Genomic DNA, 16,536 nt, shown 5'->3' on the forward strand with positions numbered 1-16,536 from the left:
TTTGCATTTCGGACTTCATACCCTTCAGAAAAAGTCATGTTGATGCAAAACTTATTATTTTATCAACTTTCTAAGTTTGTCATAGCAATATTTAAAAAGTGTCCCTATTTTGGGCCATTGTCCCCCATTATTTATGGCTTTGTCCAAATTTCTTAATCTAAGAGGTTGAAGGGGTATGGTTAGCATCCATTTTCCTAAGGGTATAAAGTCTGAAATTCATAGCCCTCAACAAATCAGGGACAAATATCAACAGAAACAGGGCAAATTCAGAAATAATCAGGGACAGTTTTAAAATATTAGTACTATTAACTTGAAACATTGATAGAATAAGAGAATGCGAATTAATATACGTTTTCTGAAGTTAAAGAAGTCTATAACGCTAAGTATTCTCATTATTTATTAAGTGTAATTCGCCATCTTTTCTCTAAAAATCATCTGTTTTAAGAGGGACAGGGCTAAAATTTCATTCAAAATCAGGGACAGTTCAGAGGTATGACTGACCAAAATATGAGGCAAAATCCCGGACATTCTGTAAAAATCTAGATAGTTTAGAAACATGTTATGTAGTTGCTAAATAATATTATTTATTATCAATATAACATCTTTAAATCTAAATACTTAAAGGCCAAAAATAATGAAATGCTTAACTACACTCTCAAATCTGCATTGCTTTTACTTAATTTGACATTACACTACCAAGCTATTAAAACGACTTTAAGCATGCGCATAGAAAGACCTATGGGTCCGCCTTGTAAGCGCGCGTTGGGGCGGGGTTTTTACCTTGGTGACGTCTCCATTGAGTAGGAGCGTAGTAGCTTAAGGAAATATGGCGGATCATGAAGAGCAGTTGTCCGATGAGGAGAAGGTAAGCTGTACTTTTTTATGAGCTTGCACGAGCAAAAGTCCTTGAACTTGTGGTTTTATAACGTGTTTAAAAACGAGAATGTTGTGGGTATTGAAAACCAAAATGACAGGTTAACTACCTGCTGTTTCTTGAATATATGACCACTTGGAGTCTTTCCCTCTATTATATTTTTAGCTACCCCACTCCCTGCCCTACTTCCGTTACTGTCTCTGATGGGTCGTCTCGCCTTTTAGGGTCTGATCGCTAAAATAGAAGCTTAGGTTTAAAAAAGCTGTGATAAGCACTTGTGTGGTTGGTGATCAGCATAGGCTTGGTTTACAGTAGCAAAGGAGGTCACATTAGACAGGTTTGAAATGTGTATTTATAAAATTGTTTTACGTGGGAAGTAATCATCCTTTACCTTTTTAACCCCCAGTGATCATGTTGACATGTGTACTTTTCCTGTGTCATCTTTGTGATTGCACTTAACTTCCATTTGGATAGATGTTTAGACGAGGAAGCGTCAGAATACACACCTGGGCCCTTTTTTTAAACAATTTTAATGGATGGATAGGTGTTTGACCCTAAATATTATAAATTCGATACATTTGTGGGGCAGATTGCTAGGAGATACGTAATTCAATTAATTGAGAGTTTGAGGGCTGGTTTAGGGCTTTAAACTGTAACAGTTTGTGTTGAATTAATGCAGCTCTTTGATTCAGGAACTTGCTTCTGCAAAGAGTTAGGGTGTGGTGCTGTTACTTTATAGAATTTTTTTGTCGATGAGTTGCATCTCGCACTGTATTAGTTTTTATAGCAGACTACAAGGATCCACATAGTCCACAATTGTTTCCATTATCATTGCATGGGTTGATGTATTTTCAGAATAAGGGTGGGCGCTTAAATACGTTTGCAGTTGGTTTTTAATTAGTAATTTAACTGATTTTTATTGTAGTTCATCTGCTTGCCTCAAATGTGTAAGCGAATGCAGTTATGGTGTCTGTAAACGCAGTAATACAAACACTTCAGCAAGCTATAAATTTAAAATGAAAGGTTCTGAAAACCATATTCGAGCAGGTGTGGAGCTGCCCTTTAGTTATTTGGATTACTTTTGGAGATTTTTTTCTCCAGTCTGGAATGCTGTTACTAATTGTGATATAGGTGTAGTGCAAAACCTGTCAGAATGCTTTATCAGTGGCTATAAGCTTTGTAGTTTTTAGTGTTTTCTTTTGTGAGTCACAGACTTTGTTATTAAATGCTAATACACTGGTTGCAGTGGACTTTCACTACTTTTTTATTTATTGCTATTCAGCAGAGAATTATCTTGCTTGCCAGCATCAAGTTTTTATTTAGGATGTAGGTGGAGCGTTATGCTATAGCATGTGTACTGAAGGACTTCCTTTGGTATTCCCTGCTAAGCTTTTATTTTGAAATTTGTAGTAGTTAACTCTACTGGAAATCCAACAGATTTGTTTTATTGATTATTGAATCCCTAAATAACCTAGACAATGACATCCTTGAATTATTTTTTTTTTTATTATGTTGCTTTATCCATTGGTTTCAAAGCAGATGGTTGGTAGAAGTATCGAGTGTGACACTTATCTGCTGGAGCATGTGCCATTGTAACTTAAATCCTTTAAAAAATAGGCTTGTGCTCCAAGATATGAGGTGCTTCCAAACCTGTTGTGGACATGGTTTTTAACCAGTTTGCTTTTTCCTCTTGTTACACTGTATATCATTTAAGAAGGTTGTATTTATCTGTCAGTGTTCGATTTCTTTTGGTGCTTTTGTTTTTTTTTTTTTTTTTTTTACCATTAAGTTACACATACTTCAAGATGTGGAAAAGACTGTTTTTGCTGTGATAGAATGACATCCAGTCCAGGATAAATCTGTTTCCCTTGCATTCTTTTGAGTACCAGGATAGCTTCCCTAGAACCCTGAACTGGACAAAGTTTGTATCAGAGAGAGTAAATGACATGAGTATTTCACAATGACGTGCCCTATCTGTAAACTTATGTTTCACACTTTATTTCCTAGAGTGTTACATTCTGAGAAAGCATGTCCTGTGCTAGGGCTTTCACTAGTTGCGTGTGTGGTGCATTTTAAAATGTCAGCTGACGGAAAATAAGAAAAATGTCTTATAATAGTTGATAAATTACAGCCAGAGGTATTAATGATGAAAGTAGACAGTAATTTTGAAGTCTTTGTGGCAAGTCTGTTTTGAGTTGCTTGCTGGTTTTGACTGATGTCCAGTTCCATAATTTTTTTTTTTTTAATATGAAGAAGAAAAAAAGTGCAACTCCCTGTTTTTGCATGGTGATTACACTTTATTATTATTTTTTTTTTTTTAATATGAAGAAGAAAAAAAGTGCAACTCCCTGTTTTTGCATGGTGATTACACTTTATTATTTTTAAATGTTCTGCCTTGGATTTCTGTTGCATCTAGCTTGGAAATTTAATTCCAATAGTGTACCATTCATAGTTTGCAGGCATATATCCCGTGCCGTCTTTCCAAAGAATTTTCCCTGCAGTATACCAGGTTATTGAGATCAGGTTTTATAACCGTATAATTATATGGCAGAGTTAATTTTCTGTTTATTCCTGGTGTATGAATATTCCGCTTGCAGTATAGATGCAAATGTTACTGTCATGTGGCATTCTTAGTACTGCAGGCAGTGATATGGATGACAGCATCCTTTCCTAATGATGGTGACCTCTGGCAGTCTATCTTGACTTGCAGTCATGTAGGCTGAAAAAACGAGCATGCAGTGTGAGCATGCATGTTGGGAAATCCCTTTTATTGTGTTTGATAATATATACATTTCACAAGTAGAGCTAAGTACATAGTTACTTCTATAAAATTCTATGGCTCACCTTGATGGTACAGTTACTTTCTCAAGATTTACAGGCAAGGCCAAAGCAGAGGCTCAACACCAGAGTTATTGCAGCTGCTCTCTACACTAGTATCTGTACTCCAAATTCAGCTTGCATCTGTATCACTGATGCTACTTTCTTTTCAAACTTTCTTTTCCTACCTAGCTTTGACTGTGTTGGTGGGTTGATTGTATAGATTCGCATATTACAGTTATGATTCACTTTCCTTCAGATCCTCGACATACACGTTTCTGGTAGTGTATGCCCTAAGGCCATATTTTGGATAGCATATTATTTGTCTGTCAAAAGGAAATAAAATATTGAGAGTGCTTCCTAACTTGTTGGTAGAGTTCTGCGGGAAACTGTCTTGGGGTGGGGGGGGGGGCAAGCACTGCTTACTGGGAAAAGGCTGCTGTAATAAAATATTAGTCCTGTATGCATTTAAGGTGTTTGGTACTAAAGCAGCTGGTGTGCCTTTATCAATCAATGGGAGCTAAGCCACCTAAAAAAGCCTGATAAGTTGGGTAAGGCAACAGAATGGTGGTTCATAAAATGTTTTAGTATTTTTCAGTTTGATTATGCGGCAAGGATGCCTGATAATTAATTAATTAATTAATTAATTAATTAATTTATTTATTTATTTATTTATACAGCTGTATTGTCTGAGTTGTATGGGGAGTGTAGTGTGGTTTTGTTTTGGGAGCAATTTTTCCTTTTTATAAATGTTTTCTGGGGGGGGGGGCACCCCTTCCTCCCCCAGTCTGATTAATTACAATGCAAGTGTTAAGAGCTTGTATGGGGAACTCTTTAAGGAAGTGCAAAATAGTAGTTCCAACTAGCATTTCTTTTTGGAGTAGCTGTGAAACTAGCTCATAAATTGAAACTTCTCCTTTTTTCTTGGTATTGTTTCTCTTTTTGTTAAAGGCTAGCATAGTGTGCTGTCCCTGCCAGCTGTCACTTAAGGTTTTGCACCATGGATCTCATAAAATTCCAAGTTTATTTTTTGATAAGATGTGCGTATGTTGTGAATGTACAAAAAGATAGTTGGTAATTCTGTTCTTTAAGGGGTACAAGTAGCTTGGGTATTTTTTGCAATGGAATGGCAGATCAGCTATTCTTTAGGAAACGGAAACTGATATGATTAGACAGATGAAGCCATTATTGTTTTCTGTGCAGTTTTCTGTGCAGTATGTATTTCATGAGTACAGGGGAGATTGATATTGTATGCCACTGTGCCACTGTATCAGCTGCCTGCTTGAGTAGTAAGTATTCTAATAGCCAGGAGAATCCCATCAGTTGTTGAAGATGAGATGTAGTTTGTGTACTTCAGAATAAGTTGGTTTTAAAGCATTCCTCGGGTAGGTAGTAAATGCTGGAGATGTGATTGGACAAAGAGTTAATTGGGCTCATGCTTTTTGTTTGTGGGGGGGGGGGGTTAATGATTTAGCAGACTTTAAACAATTCCTTAGAGTATGTTGGGCAATGCAGTGGTTAGCATTGTCGCGTAACAGCAAGAGGCTCTCTGGTTTGATTATCGTCTGGGGTGCCTTCTGTGCAGAGTCTGCATGTCCTCCCACATTCCAAAGACATGCGTCTGGAGCATTTCTTCCCAGGCCTCCCCTGGACAAAGAGTTAATTGGGCTCATGCTTTTTGTTTGTGGGGGGGGGGGGTTAATGATTTAGCAGACTTTAAACAATTCCTTAGAGTATGTTGGGCAATGCAGTGGTTAGCATTGTCGCGTAACAGCAAGAGGCTCTCTGGTTTGATTATCGTCTGGGGTGCCTTCTGTGCAGAGTCTGCATGTCCTCCCACATTCCAAAGACATGCGTCTGGAGCATTTCTTCCCAGGCCTCCCCTGAAAATAGGCTCTGTCCCAGTCGGACTTTCCCGGTAACAAATGTTAAATGTTGTGGGAGCAAATGGTTGTAACTAAGAAAATTGAAATGACTCTCGAGCTGGGATGTAGAATCAGAATTGCCCAGACATGGTAAGGTTTAACAAAGTATAATGCTGTTGACTGACAACAAAAAAATGTACTAGAAGATGGAAGTCCTAAACCATCTGTAATTGAAGTAATAAATAATGCAGAGAATGTAAATGAACAAAAATGGTAGCTTTAGAAAAGGGAATGAGAACTACATAAAACAAATGGAATTTGTGGGAACTTTTATTTATATATACATGCAGTATAATGTTCAGGAGGAGGTGTGAGGTTTGCAGAATAATGTTCAGGAGGAGGTGTGAGGTTTAAGTGAAGACAGGAATTGAGCAATTCATGTAAAATTGTGGAAAAATAGTGCATAAAAATAAATGTTTGCTATGTTTTCTATATATGAACCTACATACTGTCTGCAACTTAAGAATTTTAATATTGATGGTGGGAGAGGAGGAATGAGTAATTTTGCTTGCTATGGCTTTTTCTTTCTGTAGGATTAGAATGACTACTGTTTCCAAAGTACTGGCTGTTCTTTGAAATTTTTGATCCATTTGTGTCTCCAAAATGGTTTGAGATGCTGTCATTTAATGTTAGTTAGATCCTGTAAATTACATTTATATTGTGTTTTTTAGCATCAAAGGCAAAGAATAAATGCATTTTAATGTATTTGTTATGCCACTACATGTAAGAAGGATAAACATTTTTTTACGTTTGCTAACTTGGGTAGTGTCCGACCTGGGTTGGAAACCCATTTTCAACGGAGACCCAGGGGGAAAAAAGCTCCAGAAAAGAGAGAATTTAGCTTAACTAGAAGTATTTGGTAACAAATATAATGAAAATGCATTTTTTCTGAGTTCATGCAGGTAATACAAGGTCATAGCAAAGTATTTACACTGTGCAAAATAAGTGAGAAAAATTAGTTATACAATGTATGCAAAATTGACAATCCAAATCAAAAATTTAGAAGCTATGTAGTAGTAGTATATATTACCTTTATGCAAGAGTTGTATGCTGCTATTAGGTCTGAAGTCATAACAGTATTTATTACTCTTTAGGAGAGTGTAGCTGTGCTGTTGTGGCCATTTTTGTCCCAGCTTACAAATGTCAGTATTTCTATGCTGCTTCAAGATGTCCTTAAACAATTTTAAGGACAAGGTACCCAGACAGTCAGCAGCAATGTACCACATTGAATGAGCTATTGGTTATTGGGGAATGCAAAATGCACATGTCAGATGTGTTTAACTTGACAAACTGCCACTCTTTTCTGAGTGAAGATGGATATTTTTACTTCTGATATAAGAATGCTTTAATGATATTGCGACTTGAGTGTACATAGAGATTTTTGGCCGGAAATAAAATGTGTATGTTGTAAGGCATGTGCAAAATAAGGAATCGCCAGACTGAAAAAGACTGTGTGGAAATAAAATGTGTATGTTGTAAGCTGAATGGTAACAAAACAAAAGGAATCACCAGACTGGAAAATCCCCTTTTTCTTTCTTTTTTTTTTTTTTTTAATCAAGACTTCTTCAGAGTAACAACTCTCATTACAGAACTGTTTAAAAAGATGTGCACCCAAGTCATGTTCTAAAACTAACCAGTTATAGTCAAGGGGGTGTGAATAACTTGCTAGAAATTGGAGAACTGTGTTGGCAGTCTAGATTATGGTTTAACCTGCTTCCTGACCTCAGTAGAACTGTGCTTTAAGTTGGCTGATCCTGTTAGGGGTTGCCACAGTGGATCTTCTGTTTCGATTTCTTCCTGTCCTCTGCATCTTGCTGTGTCACACCAACCACCTGCATGTCCCCTCTCACCATATCCATAAACCTTATCTTAGGTCTTCCTCTTTTCCTGTTACCTGGTAGCTTCATCCTTAGCATCTTTTTCCCAATATACTCAGCATCCCTTCACGGCACATGTCCAAACCAATGTAATCTTGCCTGTCTGGCTTTGTCTCCAAACCTTCCAACCTGGGCTACCCTCTAATATACGTATTCCTAATCCTGTCCACCCTCGTCTCACCCAGTGCAAATCTTAACATCTTTAACTCTGTCACATCAGCTCGAACTCCTGCCTTTTTGTCAATGCCACTGTCTCCAACCCATATAACATAGCTGGTCTCACTACCCTCTTGTAGACCTTCCCTTTCACTTTTACTGGTACTCGTCTGTCACAAATCACTCCTGACACTCTTCTCCACCCACTCCATCCTGCCTGTACTCCCTTAGTCACCTTTCTTCCACACTCGCCATTACTCTGAACTATTGATCCCAAGTATTTAAACTCATCCACCTTCGCCACCTCTACTCCTTGCATCCTCACCATTCCTCTATCCTCCCTCTCATTCACACACACACATATTCTGTCTTAGTCTTTCTGACTTTCATTCTTTTCTCTCTAGAGCATATCTCCATCTCTCCAGGGTCTCCTCCACCTGTTCTCTACTCTCACAACAGATCACAATGTCATCTGCAAACATCATAGTCCAAGGGGACTCCTGTCTGATCACGTCTGTCAACCTGTCCATCACCATTGCAAATAAGAAACGGCTCAGAGCTGATCCTTGATGTAATTCCACCTTAAACTCATCCGTCACTCCCACAGCAGACCTCACCGTTGTCACACTACCCTCGTACGTATCCTGTACCACTCATGCATACTTCTCTGACACTCCCAACTTTCTCATACAGTACCACAACTCCTCTCTAGGCACCCTGTTATATACTTTCTCTAAGTCTACAAAAACACAATGCAGCTCCTCCTGACCTTTTCTGTACTTCTCCACCAACACTCTGAGCCAACATCGCATCTGTAGTACTCTTTCCCGGCATGAAACCATACTGCTGATCACTAATCATCACGTCCCTTCTTAACCTAGCTTCCATTACTCTTTCCACTTCATGCTGTAACTGATCAATTTAATCCCTCTGTAGTTACTACAGCTCTGCACATAACCCTTATTCTTAAAAATCGGTACCGAAACACTTTTTCTCCATTCCTCAGGAATCCTCTCACTTTCCAAGATTTCATTAAACAATCTGGTTAAAAACTCCACTGCCATTTCACTTAAACACCTCCATGGTTCCACAGGTATGTCATCTGGACCAACAGCTGTTCCATTCTTCCATCCTCTTCATAGCTATCCTTGCTTATCCATTGCACTTCATGATTCACTATCCCCACATAATCTACCTTCTCTCCCTTCAACCCCTCAACACATACTCCTCGCTTGTGTGAGTGAATATATGTATGTGTGTGTGTGTATGTATATACACACGTGTGTGTAGAGAGAGATAGATATGCATACAACGTCATCAATGTACTTCACTGCACTTGCTTAACTTTGATGGACTGCTTTCCTCATCCTGAGCGCATCTTATATTGAACCCTAATGAAAATTGGGTGTAGTGTCTTATATTGAACCCCAATGAAAATTGGGTGTAGTGTGCCACTGTAACATTGAAGTGACCCTACATGTTAAGCGGCAGCATCTCAAATCCTTTTGATTTTTTTAAACTTGTAGGAAATGTAGTCACTTGGGGCCACTAAGCATCTGAGACTGCTGTGTTCTGTCTGTTGGGTATTTCACTGCATCTTGGTGCTGAATTTGACCATATCAACCCATCCTTCCCCAAGTGAAAAATTGTTTTCGCATATTTGCTGTAATGCAAATTGTCTGTCTGGTGAAACACTGTTTTCATTTCAAATGTTATGCCATCTCATTAGAGAAGTGTTCTGGACATGTTCAAAGTAATCATCTGTCCGTCCCAGCTGAAAGAGAGTTTAATATGTGCCAGATTGATGCTGTTAAATGACTGTGAATGCCCGTGTGTAAAAGGCAAGATCTTGATCCTCCTCTGAGAGTTTCTGAAAAAAGTTTCAGGAAATTTTCTTTGGACACTGAGGTACACTATATAGCTGTACTGTTTTAGCATTGTAGGTTTCAGTGCATCCCTCTGCTGAAGTTTGCTTTCACTACATTGTTTTTCTGCTATAGGGAGCTTTGGTTATTGCATGCCTCTGCTGACAAATTAAATTGTCATTTTGGTGGGGGTAAATAAGTTGTACCACTGATTTTAAGTGACAGCTAAGTACCAATGTATTCTGGCTGTAATATGCGTTCTACACTTGTCAGGAAATCCTACCCACTCCAGTCGAAAATGCATGCAAAGCAGCATCCAAACAGCAATAGCAGAATGCCTGACTTGGTGTATGTTTGATATCTAATTGTAAAGACGTGTCTGCTGCCTTTTCAGGAATTTTATTAAGTGTTCAGACTCGCTACAGGATATCCAAGCACATAATTTCCTAAGATGTCATTCTGTTGTTTAAATTGGGAATTTCAGTGCAGCTCGTTGCTGAAATTGACTGCAGCATTCTATCCCTGAAGACATGGCGTTTTGTCTGTTGTGTTTAGTCACAAAAAAAATATTTTCTTTGTCTAGTGAAATAACTGTTTGCTTTATGTTGGCATTACTTCAGAACTGAATAGTTCTGGACATGTGGCTGTATTCTTCGCTCTGAAAAGAAGTCGTGTATACACACGCGTATATAGGAAATGGAATATAATGCGTCTTTGTGAAGTGGCACATTAAGATCATGCAGGTTATATTTAAGCTGCAGTTGAAACTGAAATTCAACTTGCATGTTCCATTACAAGTCACAATTCCTGGTAATTCTCTCTCTCCACGTAAACAATTCAAATACATGAAAGCTTCACTTTAAAATACAACATTTTGTAATTGCCAGACTGGTAATTGCAAGCTAGGGGTTATCAGTGACTCTCCTGCAGACACTACCATACTTCAAGAAGGCCTGTCTCCGACTAAAAATGGTGCTAGAGCCATGCATGGTCTAGATGTTACCAAAGTAAGAAGTAATTGCCTCTTCCACTGAAGGTACTGCCAAAAATCCAAATATGAACTTGTACTTGGCATGAGATCAGTCTGAGTATTATAAGATTCTTTGCTATCAGACAGACTTTTCTTCAGCTATCGCCAGCCATGGTAAATTATTTTATTCGGAAAGTGCATGTGTCATTACAAAATTTGGAGAGAACAGGATTGATCATGAGTTATTTGTTTTCTTATATATACAATATCCCACTATTCCTGTCTTTAAAGCCTTTCCCAAGATTAATAAAGATCCCAACACACTACCCCTAAGACCTATTGTATCACGTAGGGGATGGGTAACGGAAAATATTTCCATCTGGATTGAATGCACCCTTAAATTAGTTTTGCAAGATTTTCCCAGAATTTTAAAAGATACAGCTGGACTACAATCACTGGGCACATATCTACGGGGAAATTAATGTAACCTGCTATATGTTTGTTACTTTGTATGTAAAAAATCTATTTACTGTTATTGACAACGAGTATGGTATTGCAGCTGTAGGTGAGATACTTAGTAAGGAAACTGGCATACATATACATGAAAGTATTCATTTATGTTCTTTATTGAGACTGGTACTGGAGAATGTCTTTCTTAGCCAGGGTAATTACTATTGCCAGAAACGAGTTATACCAATGGGGATGCCCTGCGCAAATACATATGCTAACTTGGTTTTGGCATATTGGGAAGACATGGTAATGTTTGATTCTGAGCATGAGTGGAAAGACAAACTATTATTCTGCAACAGATTTGTAGACTCTCTCTTTTTTCTTCTCCTATGGAAAGGCGCAATAACCGAATTAAAATTCTTTGTTACGTATTTAGAATAGACTACAAATTTTTATCTGATTTTCATTGAATTATTCCTGTACCAGTATTGATTATTTTAGATGTTCTCATTTCAAGAAAAGTAATTGGGGATATAGATACATCACTTTATAGAAAGACGTGTTGGACTAATAGTATGCTCAGTTTTGATAGTATGCATCCCATGTATGTTTTTCAAAACATAGTTAAGGGAGAAATCCGTAGAATATCTTGAATATGCACTAGTAATGGTTCCTTTTGTCAGTAGTTAAACTCTTTAGAGAACAATTTGCAAAAAGGGCTACACTAAAAGTATTGAACAAAGAACTAAAAAGTAGCAAACAATATAGGGCTCACAGAGCCAAACCATGGCTATATAGGGGAAAGGAGCAACCCAATAGTGTTAATATTCAAGAGAATGGTGACAGCATGGGGATGCAGATGAGTTTAACTTACAGTAGTGACACGTGGTATATGTAATATCATTAGAAATAACTGGAGAATCTTGCTGACAAATGATATTGTAGCCAGAATTGTAGGGACACAACCAAGGTTCATTTTTAAAAGAAATAACAACTTGAAAGACATTTTATGTCATGAACCTTTTCTAGTTACAAGGGATATCACACTAAGAAGGGCACATTTCCATGTCAACATTGTAAAGCCTGTATGCATATTATGCAAGGCAGTTGTTTTTCCCATCCCAGTACTAACCGATCTATTTCCTGTTTGCGAATGCTGATTGCAATATCCAAAATGTTGTTTATATTGCCAGCTGTCAGCAGTGTACTGCGTATTATGTGGGAAAACTAATTGTAAGCTTAGACAGGATTTATCTGATATAAGATTAAGAAAAGAGCACAACGCATTATATAAGCATATAGCTTTGAATAGGGATATAATGTATTTTTGTTCATGGTTATTTGTATTGTAAATAAGAGCCCAAGAATGGGGGACTTGAATGAAACTGAATATAAGGAGATGCAATGGATTCTTAGACTGGGAGCTGATAGTGTCAGGATTGAATGAGGTGGTCCCTTTAAAACCAGCTTTAGTAAAAAGGAGGGTAAAATATTTAATCTGGTCATGGTGTACTACAGAATGTTTGTTTTTTAGTAAGTTTATCATCTGATGAAGGGATTACCCAAAAGCGTTTTGATACTGTTTTATCTGCTGTTTTAATAAAAGTGAAATCTTCAGCGTGGTGATTACTGCCTTATATTTTGATTTGTTTAAACTAGATGCTAAAGAAATGCATAATTGTACCCTTTGGGAAGTCGACTATCTTTGCTAATTATCATGTTGATAATATGACCCTAAGAGTTAACATTGGTTAGGGATCTGGGTATGCATAAAGATATAGCCTTACCTTCATCACTGCAAGGCTACTGTGGTGAGGGAATTTTTTTTTTTTTTTTTTTATGTTGCGCTACTTATAAGTAAGAGCATGGCATCTAGGTCCAGAGAGGTTATTATACTACTGTACTGTCCACTTGACCAATCACAGAGTACTTACTACGCTTCCTTCATTGTGTACCTGACCAGCCATATGCAACAAGACCACTGGATGGGGAATAAGAAATTTACTGCTGGCTTGACACCCAACATCCCTTATGGACAGAGTTAGCTTATAAATACCTGGTCCTCAATTTCCTATTTGGATACAGAGCGCCATTTTTTTTTCAGGAAAATTTGGCTGTTTAAAAAGGCACCCAGGTCATTAGCCTAATAATGTCTGAATCTATAATAAAAGTTAAATGTTAATGAATTTTTATGAATTGCATATTCGGCACTCTCAAAATCTGAAGATATCTGCAATAAGGATACTTTATTGTATGACCGCTTGAAAGTGATGGGGTAGATTTCTTGATTTTTCTTTCTTTGTCTGTTTCTAACATGTTAAGCAAATGCTAGTTTCGGCCTCTCGGCACGTCTTCCAGTGGACTGCTACACATTTCAAATGGGGTACACTTTCTTTGGCTGTGAAGTTTTCCACAAATAAGTTTTTTGCACACAGATACCCCATGCCTACACATTTTATAGACTGCCTGATGAGTTAAATTAGTGAATATTTGTGTAATCAAGGGTAACTGATAGTTTGCTTCTCTTTGACACGTACACTGCCCTCTGCTAAGCCACATTAAGTGTTTTTTTTTTTTTCTTTTTTCAGTGATCAAAATTGGTTTTATGCTCCACTTCCCAAAGATGGTATATGTACACTAATCTAATATTTCATTGTGATGAAAGTGAAAGAACTAATCGTCACAGTAATGTTTTAGCTTGCTGTCAGGCATAGTGACACCCCTTTTTCAACCATATTAATTATACTTTAGTAATGATTGTGATGACCTTGTGGCAACCAGTGCCACTAAATGTGAAGTAGATGCCGTTACCTAGTCTGTTTTAATGAATAATAAACAAAACGTTGGCACTAAGAGCATAGAGGAGTGCGCTGCTGTCCTGGGTCTCAGTCTTCAGCCTTAACACCCAAATTAGACTGCACATTGTTCACTTAGAGCCACACCACTTTCTCTGTGAAACTGTCTCCAGCTCCCCTCTGTCCAAAGTAACTGCCATTCACTCAAGTAGTATTTGTCACACACGCACACAATTTCCAGAAAAGACTGTTGAATCCTCCAGTTCCACACAGCTTTCTTCCTGGGTCTGGTGGTATTGCTACTACTCTGAAGAAAGAGACTTCCGTTATTGGAATGCTCTGGTTATGCCACTTGCTATCTCTTTGACAGGTAATCGGCCAAAGCAGTCTTTAAGACGTGGCCCTTAGTGTGTTATTCCTCAGTGTAAATGGTTGCCATTTTCTCAGTTAAGCAACATGCATATTTACTCTTGTAATAAATAAATACCAGCTGCAATAGCTTTGTAATAAATAAATACCAGCTGCAATAGCTTTAAGATGATTAAAATGGGTTTTATTTAAAAGAGAATAGCACAATTCTCTCAGCAACTTCATGCCTGTCGCAATTATATAGCCAAATCCTTGTGCGACTTCATTGTTACTACAGAGACTGGTCATAAACCAGCTAGCCCCACATCCATTACAACAGTAAGGGTTTGTCCCGGTATCTTCACATCTGTTTCTTGAACTGGATCTTTAAAAAAAGTTTGTGACCATTGTATTCCATTGCTGTTTCATCCTCGTCTCATCTTGCGAGAAGGTGCCATCCTGTCTCTGAACTAGACCCTCACTCTGTCCTTTAACTTCTGGACAAACAAGTGTGTGTTGGGTAACGTATGGATTGCAAATAAACATGTCGGAAACGAGTGTAAAATAACACACAAGAAGGAATAAAGTTTGCTTGCTTCAGCCTGGTATAAGCAAATTTCACAGTCATTCAGTTCTAGCTTGGTATCCTCTCTGGCTTCACAATAATCATGATCTATTGGTGATCATTTAGCAGTAATTTAAGTAATGTCCCTTTATGTTCACACAGTCTGCCTGCACACCTTCCACCTTGTGAATTACTGTTTTTGTACTTTGGATGTTTGTTCCATCAAAGTGAAAGAAGTAGGCATAGTAAAGTATTTCATCTTGTAGTTCTAATGCTTGTACTGCTGCTTCCTGAAGAGATGTATGTATGCTCAGCTAACAGTGATTATGTAATTCTTTTGTTCTACACAGTCTGCCTTCTCAGAGTTCTGACTGTACTGAAAGTGAAAGAAATAATGGCCATAATATTGTATTCCAACTTCCTGCTGTCATAAACATGACAAATCACCAATGCAAATGGATGATCTATAGTCTGATGGCTTGAGATTGCTAGGTAAACACTGGGACTGGCTGTTCTGAGTAGCCAGGTTTAAGTGCTTACCTTGCTTAGTAACAGGATCATAGGAAGTTACTAGGCTAATGCCCCTAGAGCCCTTACAAGCCTAGCCAATTTCTTACCCTTATTTCCACAATCGGCACCTATTGTCCCTGTTCAAGAGGGACACAAGTGGGTACCTCCAGGGTGAATTTATAGTCATCCATCCAATCGTCACAATTACGTTTTGAAGAGGGCTAATGAGGTGCTCTGTTTGACATGAAGTGGAAGTCTGTTCTAAAGGTGTGGGAACCTCTGGGAGACGCATCTGTCCCTCCAGAAAGTTTTATTAATGACGCATGTTAAGGTCTTTAGAGCGGGTAACCCATGTACCATTTGACTTTTCGGATATGAAGCATTTCCAGTAATGCAGGTTCAGGGATGGCCTTATGTGCAAGGCAGAGATCACCTCTAAGTAGTCTGTATGAAACTGAATCAAGTGACAGTGATTTCAGACTATCTCCATAGGACATATGGTGAAGACGTTCAGTTCTCCTTGTGAGGAACCTTTGTGATTTCTCCAATTGCAGCAGGTGCTTAGAAAGGTATATACCAAAAGGGCTGTTATATTAGCCTGATGAGAAAAGAGTACAGGGGGGGTAATCATTTATTTTTTTCTGGAGGCAATGCCCTTACTTATGAGTAATGCAGAATGCCCTTCTTACCATTCTGGAGACATGGTGGTCAAAGATAAGGTTTCTGTTGACCTGTGTGGCCAGGGCTCTCGCCACTGTGTGTGTGCTTAAAGGTGTTGCTGTTGATGTGGTAGTTAGTAGGAACATCACTTTAACTGAAAGGAATAATGATACTTTTTTTTGCATTGAGTTTATTAAGGCCATGACTTTGGCACCTATCGCTTTAAGATGTTGACATCATTTGGAGATACTGTGACAGCTCCCTGTTCGCAATCATCAGCAAAGTTTGTCCGCCACAGACCTTTAGTATTTGCTTGTACTTCAGAGAAATAGATTACAAACAGTAGAGGTCCCAGGACTGATCTCTGTGGAACACCACTGCTTACAGGTCTGCTGTTTGAGGTGGATTCCCCTATCAGTGAGCCAGTTAGCGACCCATCTTAATGATACAAGGGTTGTTGTTTAGTTGACTGAGTTTGTCAATGATGTCTGAGTGGGTGATATTGTCAAATGCCTTGGCTAAGTCCAGGTAGGCTGTATGCACAGATTTTCCCTTGTCCAGGGCCTTGGTGACATTCTCAAAGAAGTTTCCACACATTTAATGGGCATGATCTTTCTTTGAGAAATCCAAACTGAGTAGAGTCAAGTGTTTGGAGATTACCTGCATCTTTGTTGATGATAATGTCCACGATGATTCACTCCATGGCTTTGCAGATAAGGCTAGT

At 38.3% G+C, this 16,536-nt stretch overlaps 1 protein-coding gene across 1 annotated transcript in view; it reads left to right on the forward strand.

Moving 5' to 3' along the window:
* Positions 1–754: 754 nt before the first annotated feature.
* The window catches only part of CAPZA2 (capping actin protein of muscle Z-line subunit alpha 2), a 382,121-nt gene continuing 366,339 nt past the window's right edge, over positions 755–16,536 (forward strand). Inside the window, exon 1 of the mRNA XM_044088708.1 lies at positions 755–865. Within this exon, the coding sequence (XP_043944643.1) occupies positions 827–865 (39 nt within the window). The 5' untranslated portion in view covers positions 755–826. The remainder of the gene's footprint in view (positions 866–16,536) is intronic.

This window comes from Protopterus annectens, chromosome 11.part0 (genome assembly GCF_019279795.1).
Source record: "Protopterus annectens isolate FY-2018-M chromosome 11.part0, PAN1.0, whole genome shotgun sequence".
Taxonomy (NCBI): domain Eukaryota; kingdom Metazoa; phylum Chordata; order Ceratodontiformes; family Protopteridae; genus Protopterus; species Protopterus annectens.